The sequence below is a fragment of the Lepisosteus oculatus genome, chromosome 7 (genome assembly GCF_040954835.1).
Source record: "Lepisosteus oculatus isolate fLepOcu1 chromosome 7, fLepOcu1.hap2, whole genome shotgun sequence".
Lineage (NCBI taxonomy): Eukaryota > Metazoa > Chordata > Actinopteri > Semionotiformes > Lepisosteidae > Lepisosteus > Lepisosteus oculatus.
The window spans coordinates 22,983,435-23,001,878 of NC_090702.1; the positions used below are offsets into that span (position 1 = coordinate 22,983,435).

The window sequence follows — 18,444 nt, forward strand, 5'->3', positions numbered from 1 at the left end:
TATTTTCCACTTGATTGATGTATACCGTTTGTGTAATATACAGTATTTGATTATTCTGTATGGCAGGGGTAGTGGGATCAATAACTTATGAAATGGAAATGGATAAACAGCAAAATACAGGAAATTGTTTGTTAAGGTTTAAAAGACCTCAACAAATCACTCCTCTTCTGATTAAAGTGATCTGATGCATAACTAATGCATAACTTACTAAATACCAAATGCCAGTTACAGTCTTCATTGAACATGTCCCTTTATTCAAGGAAGCAGAAGAAGGAATTATATATGGATGATACACTGCTGTAAGAGAGATGGTGTTAAATGGGCAAAACACAGCAAAACCTGAGAATATTGGAGTGACTGGGGGATTCTAGGCTTAATACTTCTGTTGCACCATCAGTCAAAGAGATGGTCCTGATTGTAGAAGGTCTGTATGTGCCTTCTGCATGCAAGGTTAAACAGCAGCTGTCAATTCTGAATCGCAATGTTAAGAGAGAAATAATTATCACTAGTAAAAACAACTCAAAAACACAACAAACATAGTTTTTTAAATGTTTATTGGGTCTTAGTAGTCTCCATTTAAAAACTAACTTTAAATGTAAAATGCTAGTGCTAGTTTATTGCAGTCAAATCCAGACATTGCTCCTAGTATGTTTTGAGACTGTGTTTACCTTCTAACCCCTGCCTTGCATGCTAACAAGCATCTACCCAGGGAATCTACCCAGAGCAAGAAACAGAGTTGTGTAAATAAGCTCTACAAAAAGTCAGTACCAGTGGATTTACTGAACTAGCCCTTATCATTAGCCGAACAGAGGCATTGGCAGTACATTAGAAAGCCTGATTAAAAGGGAAAGGTTGGAATGGCTCTATGTCAGCTGTTTTCTTCCACAGGATGCCGGATAGTTCCTGTCCCCACCAGATACTGATTGCTTAAAGTCTAGTCCAGAAGTGCTTGTCAAGCCTACTTCCTCAACACTCTCAGACTTGCTGAGCATGAAATGCCTTTGTCACAATGAGTAAAGAACAAGGATTGGAGCGGTTCTCCTAGCAATTCTGATTACTCGTAGCTTTTTATAAACTAAAATAAATGTCTATTTATAGTTCATTTTTAATGTTAATTAAATTAACACTCAACCAATGCTATGCTCACTGCATTTGTCGACTATACATGTTTAGCATATAATAGTGGATAGAACTCTGCAAAACATTAGAAACAATCATTTTTAAAGTCAGTAGCTGTGCTAACAAGGATAAGCACAGTAGCAAAATTCCAGTTTTTCAACTGAGTGAAACATTCAGTCATCACTGAGTAGAGCTGTGAAAACTATGGCTAAATCAATAGTTCCCGTAGATGCTTTTCGGAACTCCATTTTATATGTGTGTTATAGTGATCTTCTTCTAAAATGTAGTCATTTTGTTTTGTTTTAGAACAATTAATCCTGAAAGGCCTGTATCTTGCAGCATGAAAACTTACCTTTGTAGTTTATGACTGGAGAGATAAATAAATTATATCACTGACATGGAACACCTGAGAATGAGTCAAATCAATTGGTGAAGGATGTAGTTACTAGAACACTACATGTTTACTATGCGTGTATAGGTTACTTTGCAATGTTGTGGTCAGATTTTTGAATAATCTGTTCAATGTGAGTTTAAGATTGACCATGCTAAATGGCAAGCTTTGTATTCTTCTCTCCCAAACTGTATTAATAAAAACCAAAGCTGTTATGATAGTATGATCCAAATCTATTGATTCTTGTTAATAAACCTGTATTCTGGAAAGGCTGGATTGAGGATGAAAAATGTCAAATTTACATAAAGAGCGTAAATTTGATCATGCCATAGGATTTCTGGGAGGTAACTCAACTGCTGTCCAGCAGTTATTTCAGATTACAAAGTTGCCACACATTTCAAGGAACGCAGACTATTTATAATAAAGGCTGCTTCTTCCAATCTGGAAGATTTCATGCACAGTAAATTAACAAACCATACTGAATGGCATTAAGATTAAATCTAGCCTGCAGGAAAATCGTGCTGGAGATGCTTGGCTGAAACAGTACTATAAATATTAGTGGATTCTCTTATCTTAGAGTCACTTTAATGACATTTTATTAAAAACTCTCAGTGATTGATCGCTCCTTAATTACATTATGGATGGCACCTAATACATCAGAGAACGCCTTAGAAATTATCTTCAACATTAATCTTTCAGCACAGGTAGGAAGAAGGAGAGCCCTCTCTGAGGTACAGTGGTTGGAAATGGCAATGGTTAGAAAAACAGTTGCCTTATGGAGCCCTTCTTGATCTGGGGCATGTTTGACAAAGTAGTGATAGGATAGTAATGGATCATTTTATGTGACCTTCAGTTAAAGTTCCTAAAATGTTGTGTAATTGTATGTATACAAATCCTATGTACTCTATGTATGGGAAAACTATATAGGGTAACAGAAATGCATAATATCATCCATTATGTTATTAAATTTAATTTTCCCAGAGTAGGTTTTTCTCAGTTTTGTTTGCTGCTATCTGCAATAATAAAGTGAGAGCAAAAGAAATCGAAAAGTACTTTATATAATCCTACCATAATGGTTCTGAGTAAACATGCCAATATTACATCTCGTCACTCCTGATTGTATCTAATGTTTCTAAGACTTTTGCATAGTCTATGATAAATATACTATACTGCCTGATTCAGACATCAAGCGGGTGCCAGATTTTGCAGTTTCAATTTGCAACCAGTAACCAAAAAGCTGCTTATTGTCAGTTTTTTAGAGCTCTTCCAGGACTGGTCCATCCTTAAATATCTTTTCCTAAAAAGTTCTTGTATTGCACTTTCCCACTTGACAATTCATCTTAAAGCTGTTGATATGCCATGCTGTATGCTTGTGATATACTTCGTTCCACCATTGTTCTCTGTTTGTATTACTGTTGTCTTTTGTGTTTTGTATATTTGTATATAATGATCAGTTGTAGTGTATTGTACGCAGTTAAATGTCTTTAGCAGCAGTTGTCATTTCTCCTCTAACTTGGCTTGGTCTACAAGAGAGGGCCTGATCCTGGAGGTGATATTGATATTCCAATCCCACACTCTCAGCCAGTACTGTTCTTGTACAGCTAATTAATGTCTTCCTTCCACCTGCAGGGCTGTATGTACTTGCAGTTCAGCAGATAGCTGAATGGCAGCCGAGTAACCGACCCCTGGGGAACAGGGAAGAGGCCAAGAGGGGGGAGGAGGGGGGGTGCAAAATGGCTCTCTGGTTTTCACGGTGGAGGTGAAAGGCCAAAAGCTCTCGGAGGATAGTAGAAAAAATGATTCCGGCTTATAAAAGTGAAAGGCAGAGACCTGGAGGGTGTTCCGCTCTAGGAGCTTTCTGAATAAACATTGAAGGGAGTATTTAAAGAACTGATTGGGCCTAAGTAAACAATTGGAAAATCTCTTCTGTGAAGCGGGAATCTCTTTTTCTCATCACGTCCGAGCAGGAGATTAATTTTGTGAAACCTGGAACAGGGCCAGCAAATGATAAATTGAGTTGTTGGGTGAGGGATTCTGCAGTGATGGACAGCTGGCGTTTTTTTTTTTTTTTGATGGAGTCTGTATTCAGGAGTCATTGTGAAGATTTCTATTTCAGAAATTAAAAAAAGTACCACACAAAAGAGTTCACTTCATTACCAAACTGTAACAGTGTCTGTACGTAAAAGTGACCTTATCAAACACAATCCAGTTCAGTAATTTATGCTCACACTTATACTCAAATAGCAGTAAATAAGAAAAAATGTTTTCAACTGGTCTATTGTATACTGTACCTTAACTTGTGAAAAGTGATGTGTTAAAAAAGAAACTGGAATTAAACCATTTAGAAGTGAAAGTGAATGTCATGCTTTTAATGCCGACTGTTTTGTTTGTTTGCTTTTAAAAATGTTAAAAATAACATACTGTATGCGGCAAGATATTGTAATTTAGTTTTCATAATATGTAATTGTATTTAGTCTGAGTAGAAACCATATTTTTTGTTGATGGCTATTTTAGAAAATATATGTACCACATAAGATTGTGCCAAAATGTTTTGAAGTATTAACCTATTTCATTTTGATCTTGCAATTTTCTCTTTTTATGGGAGCGAGCCCTCACAAATATTGCTAATAACCACTTTAGTAAACACATTTTTTTACGTGTTCACTTCTGTGGAGTGCATACAGTACTTTGCTCAGCGTTCGTATTTCTTAACAAATGGTCAAGGTTTTTTTTAGTATTGCTTTTTTCTAGAAGTTGGGAAGCATTTTAATGTGTTAATATACAATCATCATCTTCAAGGTCCTATTTAATGAGCTGTTAAGACACATTTACCACAAAGTAACACCACTTGTCTACTGTATTAAATCTCTGAATGGACTTTTCCAAAACAGAATTACTGTACTATAGGCCTCTTATGGATCTATTCATTGGAGACTTTTAAAGTAGCTTCAGTGCTGTTTCTCTACACGTTGGACTTTTTCTACTTATTGACATGTGAAAGCTCTGTGATGTCAGAGGACAGCGGAGAAGTGTTGTGTTTCTTCTCCCTGTACTGTATATTGTGTTTCCTGCAGGCGAGGCTCCAATGTGTCTCTGACTCTGGACATGAGCTCCCTGGGGAACGTGGAGCCCCTCAGCAGTGGGCAGACCCCCCGCGAGAGAGTAGCCATGGAGTACTTGCAGACAGCCAGCCGCACCCTGACGAGGAAGCAGCTCCGCGAAGTTGTGGCCAACACACAGATCCTGCACGCCGAGTTTGTGGTAATGTCTGCAGTAACGTGCGGTCACTTCCAAATGATACGAATCCATTCTGTACACCTCAGTTCCCTGCAGTCTTCACATCCCATGCAGCATGTCCTCCATTTTGCAGCCGCAGGTGATTTCGAAAACTATAACTTTTTCGTTTGTGCAAACTCGTGTGGACTGGGTATTCTTCTGCTATTAATCACTGCTTCAGCTCAAGCAGGAGGTGTGGAATGGTGGAATGGGCTGAGATGCCCACAAAAATGCAGAATTCCAAGAATTAATTACATGAAGGTAGCAAAAATACATTGAACTTAACTTCAGGAAAATACTGTAGGTGTTTTGTTGAACCATCGTGTACATCTTCTAGACAATGTAGGAAGGCAATAAAAAGGGCAAACTGTTTAAAATGTACAATGTTATGTTAATATTGTACAAGGCACAGCTAAAACTTCATTTAAGGTATTATGGCATATTGGTCACCAAGTACACATGACAAAAAATATATTGCTGCTCTGGAATCAGTCCAAAGAAGAACAATAAGATTCCAAGACTTAAAGGAAGGTCCTACAATGAAAAGCTTAAGGAACTGAGCATTTTTAGTCTTGAAAAGCAAAGACTATGAGAGGATCTGATCCAAGATGTGTCCTGGAAAGACTGAAATAAATACCCAATGGGCAATGCTACCAACAACATCATCACAGCACTGCCTTGATTCAGGTGCTTGAAACAGTTTATTCCATATGTTTCTAGATAGCTCCTCATTGTGTGAGCCTACTACATCTTAATGTAGACATGATTGCAGTAAGATTGCCTAGTAAAATAAGATAAGATTTCAAATGTTTTCCAACCATCTTCGTCAGCTTCCTGATGTAATTTTCAAATGATGGTGTTTGTTAATGCCATCATCACTGCAGTGTGTCAGCAGTGCCCTTTATCCTTCAAACACATGTAAACAAGCCATTCCAGAATAGACTGTCCTTTGATTCAATAGAAAGGTTCTGGAACGGAAGTGTGAGTGTACCTGCAATAGGAGTGCTTACAGTAGTATGTGATGCCCTCTTCGGCAGGTCTTGGATCTGCATTCTCTAGCAGATCCTGGAACTGTTAGCTGTGCAGGTCCTGTCCATCATCAGGCTAAAATATCCCCGAGCGGTGTCCATGCACAGAAGATGAATTTCTGGACCATTCCAGCCGTGTGTTCATATTAGCTTGCAAGAACACAAAACCTCCAGCTGGGATCAATCATTTATGTGTCGTCTCTTAAATATTTTTTCCCCATTCACTGAAAGAAAGCTGTGTCATTTAAATTAAGGATTTTTGTCTGTGTTGCAGGAAATTCCAATGAATTTTGTGGATCCAAAAGATTTGGATATTCCAAGTCATGGAACTAAAAACAGATACAAAACCATATTGCCAAGTAAGTGCTGTGTTAATGATAGCATGGCAACTTTATTTTACAGTGTTCTCACAAAAACACAGGAATACTGAAAACAAAGTTTCATAAACATCTGAGTTACAGAGTTATGTTTTTTGATGTTTCAGTTTTGTATTTTGTTTAATAGTTTTGTAGTTTAGGCACATGTTCTTAAAGAAAACTCCTACAGTACATACTGAAACTGAACCTATGCTTATCAGTATTGTCGCAATCAAGTAAATAAAATATACATATGGACATGTGATTCTACAAGGTTTGTTTAACTGAAACTTGGCTGGCACATATGACACCAGTCATGCAGAACAATTTTGGACTTGCTAATAGGACTTTTGATTTTGATTAGCTGTTGGATTCCTTAAACATCTACTGTGTTCATATACAAATCACCCCTCTAAAGCAATTATTTCGTACAGTCCTTTTTAACATAGCTTTTTTCTTGTAAGCACTGGGGAAGGTAGATAGTCTATTGTTCCACCTTAAATCAGTGACTGCTTTTTCATTTTTTTACTTAATATTATTTTCATAGTGATGGTCAGTGATGAGACTTAAAGAACTTTTCCTTGCAGTACATAATGTACTCCACATTTTGAGACCCCCAAGCAGACGTTTGCTGTTTTTGAAGCAATAGATAAGTATTATTTGTCATAGGAGTATATTATTTCTTGGTAAATTTACACCTTTGAAGCAAATTTCCATGGCTTTCAAACTTGCCTGATGACCAGAGAAATTTAATACATTGAACTACCAGTGCGCAATGGAGGGAGCGAAAAACAGACACAGACAAATCAAAAGATTGACAGCAAGTGTCCTTATAACTTGCAAGGCTGGAGGGGCCAGGACAAAGGGAAATTCACAAACTTAGTAGACTATGGGGCAGTTTTGGTTAAAATAAATATCCTAAATAGTAGATGTAAGTGGCAGTGAAAGATCTGTCTTTTCAGACACCATCAATGTGATATCAGATAACAAGAAAAAGTGAGTCATTATAGATATACAGTAACTATGTTTTTACAGTATATGCAGAAACAATTTAGTACAGTATTTTGCCATTGATACGAATTAAGATCATACTACTCATTAAAAAGTCTCGTCATAATTTGAAGTGCAATTTAGAGTTGTCTGCTCCGTTAACCTTTCTGGATATCGTCCTAGCTATCAGCGTATGTATTGAAGGATCCCACCTATACTTGGCTCTGGAGTGTCATCTTTGTTTGCCTTTATTTCTTAAGCTCTGGGTTTTCCTGTAAGATGTCATGGGGTGGGGTTTGCGCTGGCAAGGCTAAGGCAAGGTTTTCTCAAATATTCAAATGGAATTCAACAGCCACCAGCAATTGCCACATTTAAAATTGCTCCAATTTGTTAAGACTTCTGGAAAGCAGATCTTAAAAGGTCTACATTGGTCATGTTCTGGGAGCACACTTGCTACCATTTCTGCAGTCACATTTTGGTGTTCCAGCAAGAAATTAGGCAGAGCTTGCACCTTTCCCCTGGCTCTTCATCCATGCAAATATCAGTCCTCCACAGATCCAAAAACTTGCAATAACCCAAACAATGCTCCAAAAGATCCAAAACATTCCCCACCTGCCACTACATGAGGACATATTGAATTCCCTAAAGAGATGTTTGCCTTCTAAACAGACAATCTCCAAGCACCCTCCCCAACCAGACTTCAATACGGACTCCACCTGGGCTGGGAATTACTAGACTTCAACAAGCACCTCATTACATGCCTTGCCCAACTACTTCTCGGCTTTCACCTCTCAAGAATGGAATGATCCACTCTAAATTGCTTTAGGAATGATCCATATTTTTCCAGCCTCTATACAGTAGATGGGGAATTCGTTCAGGCCCTCTGTGTTCCTGTAGGATGGGGCAAACTATTCAGCACATCCTAGAGGACTGCCCAGTCCACAGGCTCGGAGAGGACCACACCCTCAACACAGCTGGACCAGAAGCTTTCACCTGGCTCAGGGACATTCGCTAAATAACACTAAAAGTGGACTTTTGTAGTGACTAGACATGACTGTTAAGACCATAAAACTTAGACCTCCCCTCTGATACAGCAATTGTCATATCTTTCGGCACATCCACATGTTCGGATGTCTGCCAGGGTGCCCTACACAGAATCTTGCCTTATGTCTAAAGAGGACTTCACTCCACTGCTGGGTAGTCCACCTAAGTTCGATTGGCATGTTACACTGTTGACACAAAAGAGTTATCTTGATAAGCAGGGCATAATGTTTACTCAATGTTTTTCTTTATTAATTTTCACCAGGCTTCACGATTAGTAGGCTGATCTACAGGTAACCTACAGTATACACAATGCTAATCTAGCAGGCAAAGTCACGTGAAGTATCAGGATCAGTCATGAATGATCAGCTAAACGAAATAATGCCAAAACATTGAATCAACATCCAAAATCTTTTTTTAAAAAACACATACTTGCTTAAACAGAAAAATGAGTTTATTTTAATGATAATGATGATGAGTATGATGATCAGGATCCTTAGGAAAAGCAACAGGCTGGTACTTGTCAGGAGTGTTTGTGAGTATGATGTCAAAAAAGTGAGTAGTATGTCTTATTTGGAGATTTAGAGTTATAATCTGAAATTAATCAAATTGGCTTTTAACAATATCATCTGCTTTTGACATCTCGTTTTAAATCTCCGAAAAATAAATAAAGCAATATGTCCACTTATTCCACTAGTTATGTTGGTTGCAGGAGCAGAGGGTATTCAATAGCATCTCGTGTAGGATGTCCATTTTCAGAGAGTATGATCTTTTTGTCAATTAAGATTATAATCCACTTCTAAAAGCCACTTGTAGTTTGAAATCCATGCATCTCTACATTTCAGCCTGGTGCTTCCCTGAAGCTGGCTAAAAGAACTGACAGTGCCTTGAAGGTCATCTCAGCAAAGGTCAGGCTGCAGGGCTGGGTGTATCTCAAGGTCGCTTCAGCTCTGCTTGGCCAGGGAAATCACTAATTATTGCTGTGCATTGTGAAGGAATGGGAGATTTCCTGTCCTCCTGCTGCAAAGATTGTGAACCAGACCAGATTGCAGGGAACTGAAAGACAAGAAGGAAAAGCTTTATTGCACTCATCACAAGAACAGGCAGTTCAAGGTTAATGTGTGTGAAATGAGGTGTTCTTTCCATTGGCTTAGGAGGGTAAAAAGAATAATAAAATTAGGTACGGTCCAAGCAGGCAGAACAAGCTGTCCTCACTACTTACCCATTTTGAAGAAATTACTTTATTATACTGTATAATCACTTGGAGCTGTTATATCTGAGCGTTATCGCATTCTTCTTGGCTCATACATTTCTCACATTGCGGAAAAGGAATTCAGTTATCAATAATTGTACAGCATTGTTCCTTCCCTGAACATTACAACAAAGTCCAAAGCCTTGCAAATCATTGTTCTTTAAGTACTCTATCTAAACCACTCTGTTGCATAAACAAGAAGTGAAAAGATAAGCAAATGTTAGGTAGGTCTTACATTTTGCTCTTGTTCACACGTTAGAGCTAATAATTTTGGCCACACGTTTCTTATTTTTGCAGTTCATCAGTTCACTGTGATCATCGTTTCTCTTGTCTCATGTACACAGAAGGTGGCACGCCATTTCTTCCTTTTGTGGGTGTAGTTTCCTTCTTTAAAACATTTACTGTCTGAGGGAAGTGTAAATAAAGTGGGATTTGAAAGACCAGAACTCTGTAGTAAAAGCAAGGTGATGTTTTTTTTTTCATCTTACACACAAAAACTCAAATTGAGCTATTCTTTTTCTTTCCGTCAATGTTAAGTAAATGTTATTTAGTATTGTTGTAGAATTTCTCAGCTTGTTCAATTGATGTTTAAAAAATGTTATTATTTTATTTTTATAGATCCACATTCTAGAGTATGTCTGAAGACCAAGAACATATATGACCCTCTCAGCAGTTATATAAATGCTAACTACATCAGAGTAAGTCATTATATTTTTACTAGTGAGTTATTTGCTTCTTAATCTGTTAAGCTTTCTTGATTTGTAATTTTGATTTAAAAAACATTTAAACTGAGTATACAGCCCAAACATTTCTACCAAGATGAAACAGACCAGAGTGTTTGAAATTTTGAGATCCATACATTTGATGTGTTATTTTTCTAACTCAATAAATTTAAAATTAAATGTTGTTTCACATTAAAATATAAAATATAAAAAATATAATTAAATATATCATCTTGTCCTGTCAGAAACTATGGAACCAATAGTACACCTCTGCATAACAAACTCACATCCGTGAGGGATATACTGTACATACAGTAGCTATGGTGATAGGCCTTGCGAGTAAATATAAACAGAGTTGAACAATAAAAAATTTCAGTTTAATAATTTTACAGTGTGTTTTTACCTAGTCATATACTTATGTGTCATACTCTTCACACACAAAAACCTGAAGGTAATGCTGTCTAGTGTTTTGTTTTGTGTTTTGTTTTTAATCATGATGGTTAGAGGATGACAGTTATTTAAAAAAAAATAAAATTAGGTCATTTTAATAACCGGCATTTCATAAAACAATCACCATGCTGAAGTTTTATAACAGCCCTAAGCGGACGATTTCATTGAACTTGGCAGTTTGAGTGCAGTGTTACTAGTTTTGTAGTTAAAATCTAATTCCAGTATTATAAGAGCTCTGTTCACAGATACAATTGAAAATATACTGTAGGTAAGGGTTCATTTCATGTGGAAAGGTAAAGAAATGAAACACAATGTTTCAGCTGTGGAGCTGTCTTTATGCATTACAGACTCCAAAACTGAAACATACTGTACTGTAGTGTTTCTTTGATTTGCCTTTCAGCATGGAATGAATCTTTGCTTGTTCCTTTACAACCTAGGTATGTTGAACCTCTTCAATGAAAAGTATGATGCTTTTTGTGTCACAGTCATAGAAAATCCTTTTCTAAAGAAGAAAATCCAAAGTGTCACTGTAGATTTAAAGCCAGGATGCATCTATTTTTATCATCTTAAATTAAGGGGGATTTTTGGAAAAAGGGATTATGGTTTCACCATACAAAATGGCGACAACAGAGCAGCATCGCTTTTATTCATTTGTCTTCATTTGTCCTAAAACATCTTGCTACTCACTGAGATCTTGTGAAAACACATTGTGAATTTCACGTCTGAGATCCCAGCACTCCTCATATCAAGAAATAGTTAATCTTGATCTAAAAGAAATGTCTGATTTCAGATGGATAAAATTCTTTGGCATGGTCAGTCCTTGGCATGTGCCTTTCAGTCTTGTCTTTTATTTTTGGGAAAAAGGGAGGTAGGATTTAAACTAATAATGTCTAAGTTACATGCTGTATGTAGACAAGCAATATCTCCTACATATAGTACACAAGTAGAATTTGTTATTAATAGAATACTAAAATCGCATCACAGAATATGACCAACATTCAGCCTTACAGAGTTTGAAGAATTAAATTAAATGTTTGAAAAGGTTATAATGAGATAGAAGTTGTTCAGAAACAACAGTTCTTGTCAAGCCATTGCAGACATTGTATAATGTTGCTTTTATGAAATGGGACTAAAGTCAAATCCTGGTTTCACTGCTTATATACTGTAACTCAACAACATCATGACATGCTGCAATTAATTTGTGTATCCATTACTTTAATAATATCTGTGCTTTTGTATTTTACTAATACTGATTAATAAGGTTAATAAGGGCATCACGTGACTGATGCTGTAATTTCCATTGGAAGCAGGTACAAAAACTGGTGCTCTCCGTTATTTCAGTGCATTTCCAATTGACAGGGCCGTTTTGAGCCTGAAATGCAGTTTTAACGTGGTTAGGAAAGCTGAACTGTGCCCCTTGCAGGGCTACCTGGGAGATGAGAAGATGTACATCGCCACTCAGGGCCCCATGATCAACACGGTTAATGACTTCTGGCAGATGGCCTGGCAGGAGGAGTCCCCAGTCATTGTCATGATCACCAAGCTGAAAGAGAAGAATGAGGTGAGGCCTGAGAGATCTAGTGAGACATTTGCAAACATCCTGAAGAATTTTAAAACATTATTCCTGCCATATGCAATGTATCAAACATATGTTTAATCCCACCAAGCCAGCTGGATGTCTGTAATAGGACGGAGCTTAAGTCAAAACCAAGTCTCTTGCTAGAGCGCAGAGGGACTGTATTCATACTCCTATGACTCAGCGGTTTCTTATAATGTGGTGGAAACAGTTTGCAAATGCATCGTACTCTATCTTGTTAAAGTAAAGGAAATTATCCGTTGTATGGTTTTGAAGGAATTTGCAAGTTTGAACCAGAATGAAACACACTATCTTGTTAATTGTCAGGTTTCAGGCTTATTTGTTCACTCATAAGCTAATACTGTAAATGCACCTTTTGTTACACATTTACTGTACACACATGTTTTAAAATAATTATAATATCCTCACAAAAAAAAACATTTGTTTTATCTTAACAGTGTTCATAACTGCATTTTATTACTAACAGTGGAAACAAAAATACATGCCAAGTTATAACTAATATTTTAATTGATATTTAATTAATCTGCATTTTATTTTTATGTGAAAGTATTTGATAGAGGATAATAGCATTTCAAAACCCTAACGCTAAAATTCTTGGACTCTTCTTTAACAGTCATTGATTTTAATGTTTATTAGAAACATCTTCTGTAGGCTAGGAAAATGAAATAGTGAACCTGTAGAAGATAATGTTTCTAATAAACATAAAAATTTGGCATCCCTGGAACATTTTGGAGTTTGAACCACAAAACACTTTTTCAATCAAAAGTATTCTTAATCACACGTTTCAAATCAAGTGTTTCACAAGCAAATTGTTTCAAAAATTTATGCAGAAAAACATTTCTGTCCATAAGCTGTCCATAGGATTATGATCCATAGGCTTCCATCTACATTCACAAAAATTATAAATAAATGTTTAAAAATACTTACAGGTAAGTAAGTTCTGAGGCAGGGTTGAATTATTTAAAAAGGTTAAATAATAAAACCCCTGGTAGTCAGGTACTGAGCACTGTGTCTTCTTCCTTAATCTTCCATGAATTATCAGATGATAGAGACATTAATGGGTAATATCTTAAAAGAAATGCTCATTACAAACTAATAAGCAGACATAAAGATACTGAAACTACTACTTTCAAATTAGTCCTTATGAAAGGGGTGAGAGCAAGAGTCTATCATCATAAATTGTGTCCTCTTCCAATAGATTTAGCTTTAACCAACTTAACATACACAGAAATTACCATAAATGTTATTTTACATTAGTAAATATAAATGATTTAAACTATATTTTATCCTTATTAGGATTTATTTATTTTATGGCAAGTCTTCCACAGTTGATCCTACCCTAAACTAATGCTAGAAGACAACATTTGGTTGTGTACAAAAATTCATCCAAATAAGAAAGAGAAGCATCTCTGCATTGTAAATTAATAAAAGGAAACTTTCTCAGAGATAACAGAACTATTAATATCCACAAATTCACTACATTCAGTACTTAAAAATGTAATACTGTAGCTATGGCAATATACCCAGGAACCAAGTGGCATAGTAGGTATTGAAAACAGGCAAACCAGACACATAAACAAGGTAAAAGGTGTTCTTTTTATATAATGTGAGTAAAAACAAGGAATCAAAACAAAATCTAAGCTCCTCGTTGAGCTCTACCTGCACTTTTTTTAATCTAATGTCCTCTCCATAAATAACTGGGAAGTGAATCTGAGAACTGGCTTTAAAACAAAATTCTCATACAATTCCAAAACTCTTTTCCAAAATAAACTCACGATACGTGTCCACATACTCGTTGGTTTTTCACTCACTTCCTTACTCCCTTTACTCCCTTTAAGGGGCAGAGAATAAGGGCCAACTGGAAGCCTCTGCTTCCTGGTTTTCACCATCACCCAATCAGTTGTCTTCCTTTGATTGGCCAGGAGACTGAGGACAACCAGTGACTTCCCACACCTTTTTGGGAATGTGGTTACAACAAAAAAAGCCCTCTCGTCCCAACCTACTACCTTCTTACTGTAGAGGAGACCAGAGGCGAAGATGGATTGAAGTAACACTCCTGTTTCTTCTTTTGCTTACCTGCTGAAATCTTCTCTTGAAATACTTTTCTATTCTCTTGCATTTGTGTTTTGTATGTACTGTATATCACATGATTATCAGGATATTTTTTATTTCGGACTAAATCACCCAAAGTTCAGGGGAGGTCATAGACATCAAGAAGAATATAGGCCAGATGAAAAAATAAAGTCCAGTGAAAAACAGTGACTTTTTACTGAAGTGCACTGCCACAGAAAATGGTTTACAGAAGGGAAAAAAGACAAAACAATTAAAAGAACATGCTGTCCTACCAACTAGTTTAAATACATCAATACCCATCTACTGTATGAATTGGGTTTATCACTCTGTTCTCCTCCCCACTGGCGCACTATGGCTGCCGTTGCATCATCCAGGTGGGGCTGCACATTGGTGGTGGAGGAGTTACTTGCTAACTCTGCCAGCAGCCATATCACCCTGCAACTCACAACTGGCAGCCTACTGAAGCAGGTGTGAGTGTGGTCAGTACCTGGATGGGAGACCTCCAGGGAAGAAGTAGATTGCTACTGGAAGAGGTGTTAGTGGGGCCAGTAGGGGGTGCTCACCCTGCAGTTGGTGTGAGTCTTAATACCCTAGTATAGTGATGGGGCATTAAGACTATACTGAATAAAGGTGCAAACCTTTGGATGAGATGTAAAACTGAGGTTCTGACTTTCTGTGGTCATTAAAAAGGTGGAAGGCAGGGTGTTTCTTGAAAAGAGTAGTGGTGTTACCCCAGTGTCCTTGCCAAATTTTCTGTTGGCCCTTACCAGTCATGGCCTCCTAATAATCCCCATTTCTGCATTGGCTTCATCGCTCTGTTCGCCTCCCCACTGATAGCTATTATTATTATTATTATTATTATTATTATTATTATTATTATTATTATTATTATTATTATTAATCACATTGGAACATTTCTGTGTTGAAATGTCTGCTGCACAACCTGAACGTATTTGCTTGTACTGTACATCTCATTATATTTGTCATTTCATTGACTAGTGAGCAGGAAGGGCTGCGTCACATCGCAACCAGGGGTCTTTCACAAAGGTCACAATTTTGTGCTTAACTCAGAATTTGTCAAATTTTGTCATACTATCAATTCACTTATTTGAATTGTGATTGAATAACTTGTCTGAGAAATTGGTCTGGGAAGTGCAGTTCTCCTTTAAACACCCTGAACTCCACCCTTTAATCTTCTTGATGGACAAGTAAGCCTCCATTTAAGCCAGAGGTAAATCAGGTTCTGTAACCTGACACAAAATGGTGGAAGTAACAGTCAAGGAAAACAAGGTGGGTCCACAATGGTAATAAATACAAAAAAGCAATCAAAACAAATGCTATTAACAATACTTATGTACAGTAAAACAAATATAAACACAAAGGGCAAATTTTCTTTGCTCCAAGATGACAAAGGTGATTAAAAGAAAGTACTGTAAATAATGATTGATTTGCACTTAATATGGGAAAATGTGACTCTTTAAAATACACTAAAACTTTTCATTGGAAATCACCAGCGATCTCCCAATATTGTTTTAAATATAGCCCATTTTGCTTTTAAACATTGATCGAAGGCATTTGAATGTGTTAAGGTACATTATGGGAAGATCTTTTAAATCCACTGGCTCATGTCTCAGTGCACAAACAGTGTTGTCACAGAGACAGTCTTAATGGCAGACCAGCACACTACTCTGACAAGTGCTAGAAAGAACACATATTGTTCACCAGGGCACTTTCTCCAGACGTTGGCAGGAGCAGAACGCGATGGAATTCAGGAGCTAAAAATAGATCACAATGCAATGGAATGGGACAGTCAGATGAACAGAAACTTCAGTTGTCTGGCCAGGCCCAGCTGGTCCAGTATAAAGAATAACGCCCCTGGGATCAGACTGTGGACATCACAGCGGCCTTCTTTATCTGGGCCTGTCAGAAGTGGGCTGAGGTGCTGTTCTTAATTAGCCACTGACGTCTCTTACACACTAACAATGAACTCTGGATAGTCAAGGAGTGGCCCGCTCCTCTGGGGCCTCTGATTTGAGCGTTTGATAACACTGATTTGTTAAACAATGGGTGCCTTTTCCGAGCATTTAAAGATGCTTCACAGAGTTATTTGTTTTTCTGGCTTCACTTACTGAAAAGCGCTGTTTGAACTACAGTATCTGAGGTAAGTTAGCACAAATTTGCCTCTTAAATAATTGGTTTATTTTTTTCCTACTTTTTCTTAAAGCTTTAAAAGGGGTGTTGGTACACTATACAAGTAAAATTATCTTTATGGGCTGGATGAGGCTTTCATTTTGAGGGATAGTCTCATTTATAGATGTAGCGTTCTCAAAATGCTTGGAGATGCGTTTTGCTTTGACCGTCATGAATTGCTTATTTTCATACCATCATTTATGAAGTGCGTTATAAAGCTCAAAGCAGTTTTTGCCTGTTCTTGTATAGTCTTGTCGGTTTTTTGGATAGTCAAGCTTTATTTAACCAGATTGATGGTCACATTCTGAAAACACAGAAAAGGAAGAAACACTTTAAGATATTGTGTTAAAGCCTTTTTAGAAAAAAAATGCTTTAAATTGGTTCTGGAAAGGACTGTGTTAAAAAATAATGGGAATCCTGCACAAAAGAGTGGGTTTGCCCATGGTATGATGAGGCCAGGAGCCAGAGCTCGAGGTATGAAAGGCAGAGACGGTAACCTCATTTTCTTTTCTTTCCTAGAAATGTGTGCTCTACTGGCCAGAGAAACGAGGCATATATGGGAAGGTGGAGGTTCTTGTGAATGGTGTCAAGGATTGCGACCATTACACCATCCGCAGCCTGACTCTGAAGGTAACCGCGAGTTCAGTGCCAAGTTTGCTGAGAACTACAGTTAAGATTCGAACATTAAATGGTCACAGCTCAAGTGAAACAAATGCGTGTGGTTGGAACTTTATTCTGGGTGTGCTGGAGATGGTATTAGAGGCAAAAGGAAAGGAAATAAAGAACACTATGGATGCCTATTAATCCAGCTGTTGTTGCTGTCACTGCGTTGTGAGGACAGCGCTGTTTCCTCGATAGTTAAAAACACAGCTTCTTATCAGATGTTGCCAAATAAGCACAGAAGCTTTGTATTGTAACAGATGTGTTTAATCCCTGCATCATCTTCTCTGACTTTACAACATTATTAAAATATGTGAAATAGAAGGAAATGCTTTAAAAGATTGAATGCACCAAAGAAAAACAAGACTGTCTTGAAGTCACTGCAGACTGAGTGAGCCACAAGTATGCTGTCTAAGGAAAAAAAAGGGACTGAAAGTGTCTGCCGCACATAAATATTTTGCTTGTTGTCTAGCAAAGTAAATTTCTAGAACATACTGCATACTGTCCAGTACATTTTCTTAAATGGCAAGGTACTTGAAATTAGATTGCTTTTCTTTTCTTTGGCTGTTACACATTGTAAATCAGAACCGAGGGCGATGCAGTGGCTCTGCGCCTAAGGATCTGCACCTGTGGCTGGAAGGTTGCCGGTTCGAATCCTGCGGCTGTCAGAGGAATCTTTCTCCGTTCGGCCCCCGAGCAAGGCCCTTAACCCCAACTGCTCCAGGGGCGCCGTGTAAATGGCTGACCCTGTGCTCTGACCCCAAGCTTCTCTCCCTGTCTGTGTGTCTCATGGAGAGCAAGTTGGGGTATGTGAAAAGACAAATTCCTAATACAAGAAATTGGACAGTATACAGTATGGCCAGTAAAGTGATCTTAAAAAAGTAGATAGTAAATGTAATGTACTGTAAATAATAATGTAATAGTAGATGTCATGTAGGTGTTTGGAGAACAGCAATGACTGTCAGCTCTGCCTTCTTAACAATGTAAAGTTGCCTTTGTTTTACACAGCACCTATATTCCCTTATTGTTCTCTTTACAATAATATAAGTCTTTTCTCATAGGTGATGGTTTGTTTTGAACAAGGCAATTGCCAGTGTGTTTAAAATATACAGTATGTCCATACCATACAGTATATAGTAATAGAGAGTCTGGTAATTGTGATAATTACTATCATTCTTTAGGACAATGACTTTTGGTGGCAGCTCAGCCAGCACATACAAAATCTACTTTACAAGGCTAGGTGGAAGATTCAGTTCCTCCTGGATCAAACTTATCATATTGTATTTGTTATTTTACTTT

At 37.4% G+C, this 18,444-nt stretch overlaps 1 protein-coding gene across 1 annotated transcript in view; it reads left to right on the top strand.

The window, feature by feature from the left end:
• Positions 1 to 18,444, top strand: part of ptprr (protein tyrosine phosphatase receptor type R) — a 93,181-nt gene that overhangs the window by 65,829 nt on the left and 8,908 nt on the right. The window contains exons 7-11 of the mRNA XM_015352905.2: positions 4,585 to 4,771; positions 6,089 to 6,173; positions 10,072 to 10,151; positions 12,049 to 12,186; positions 17,005 to 17,115. Coding sequence (XP_015208391.1) covers positions 4,585 to 4,771; positions 6,089 to 6,173; positions 10,072 to 10,151; positions 12,049 to 12,186; positions 17,005 to 17,115 — 601 coding nt within the window. The remainder of the gene's footprint in view (positions 1 to 4,584; positions 4,772 to 6,088; positions 6,174 to 10,071; positions 10,152 to 12,048; positions 12,187 to 17,004; positions 17,116 to 18,444) is intronic.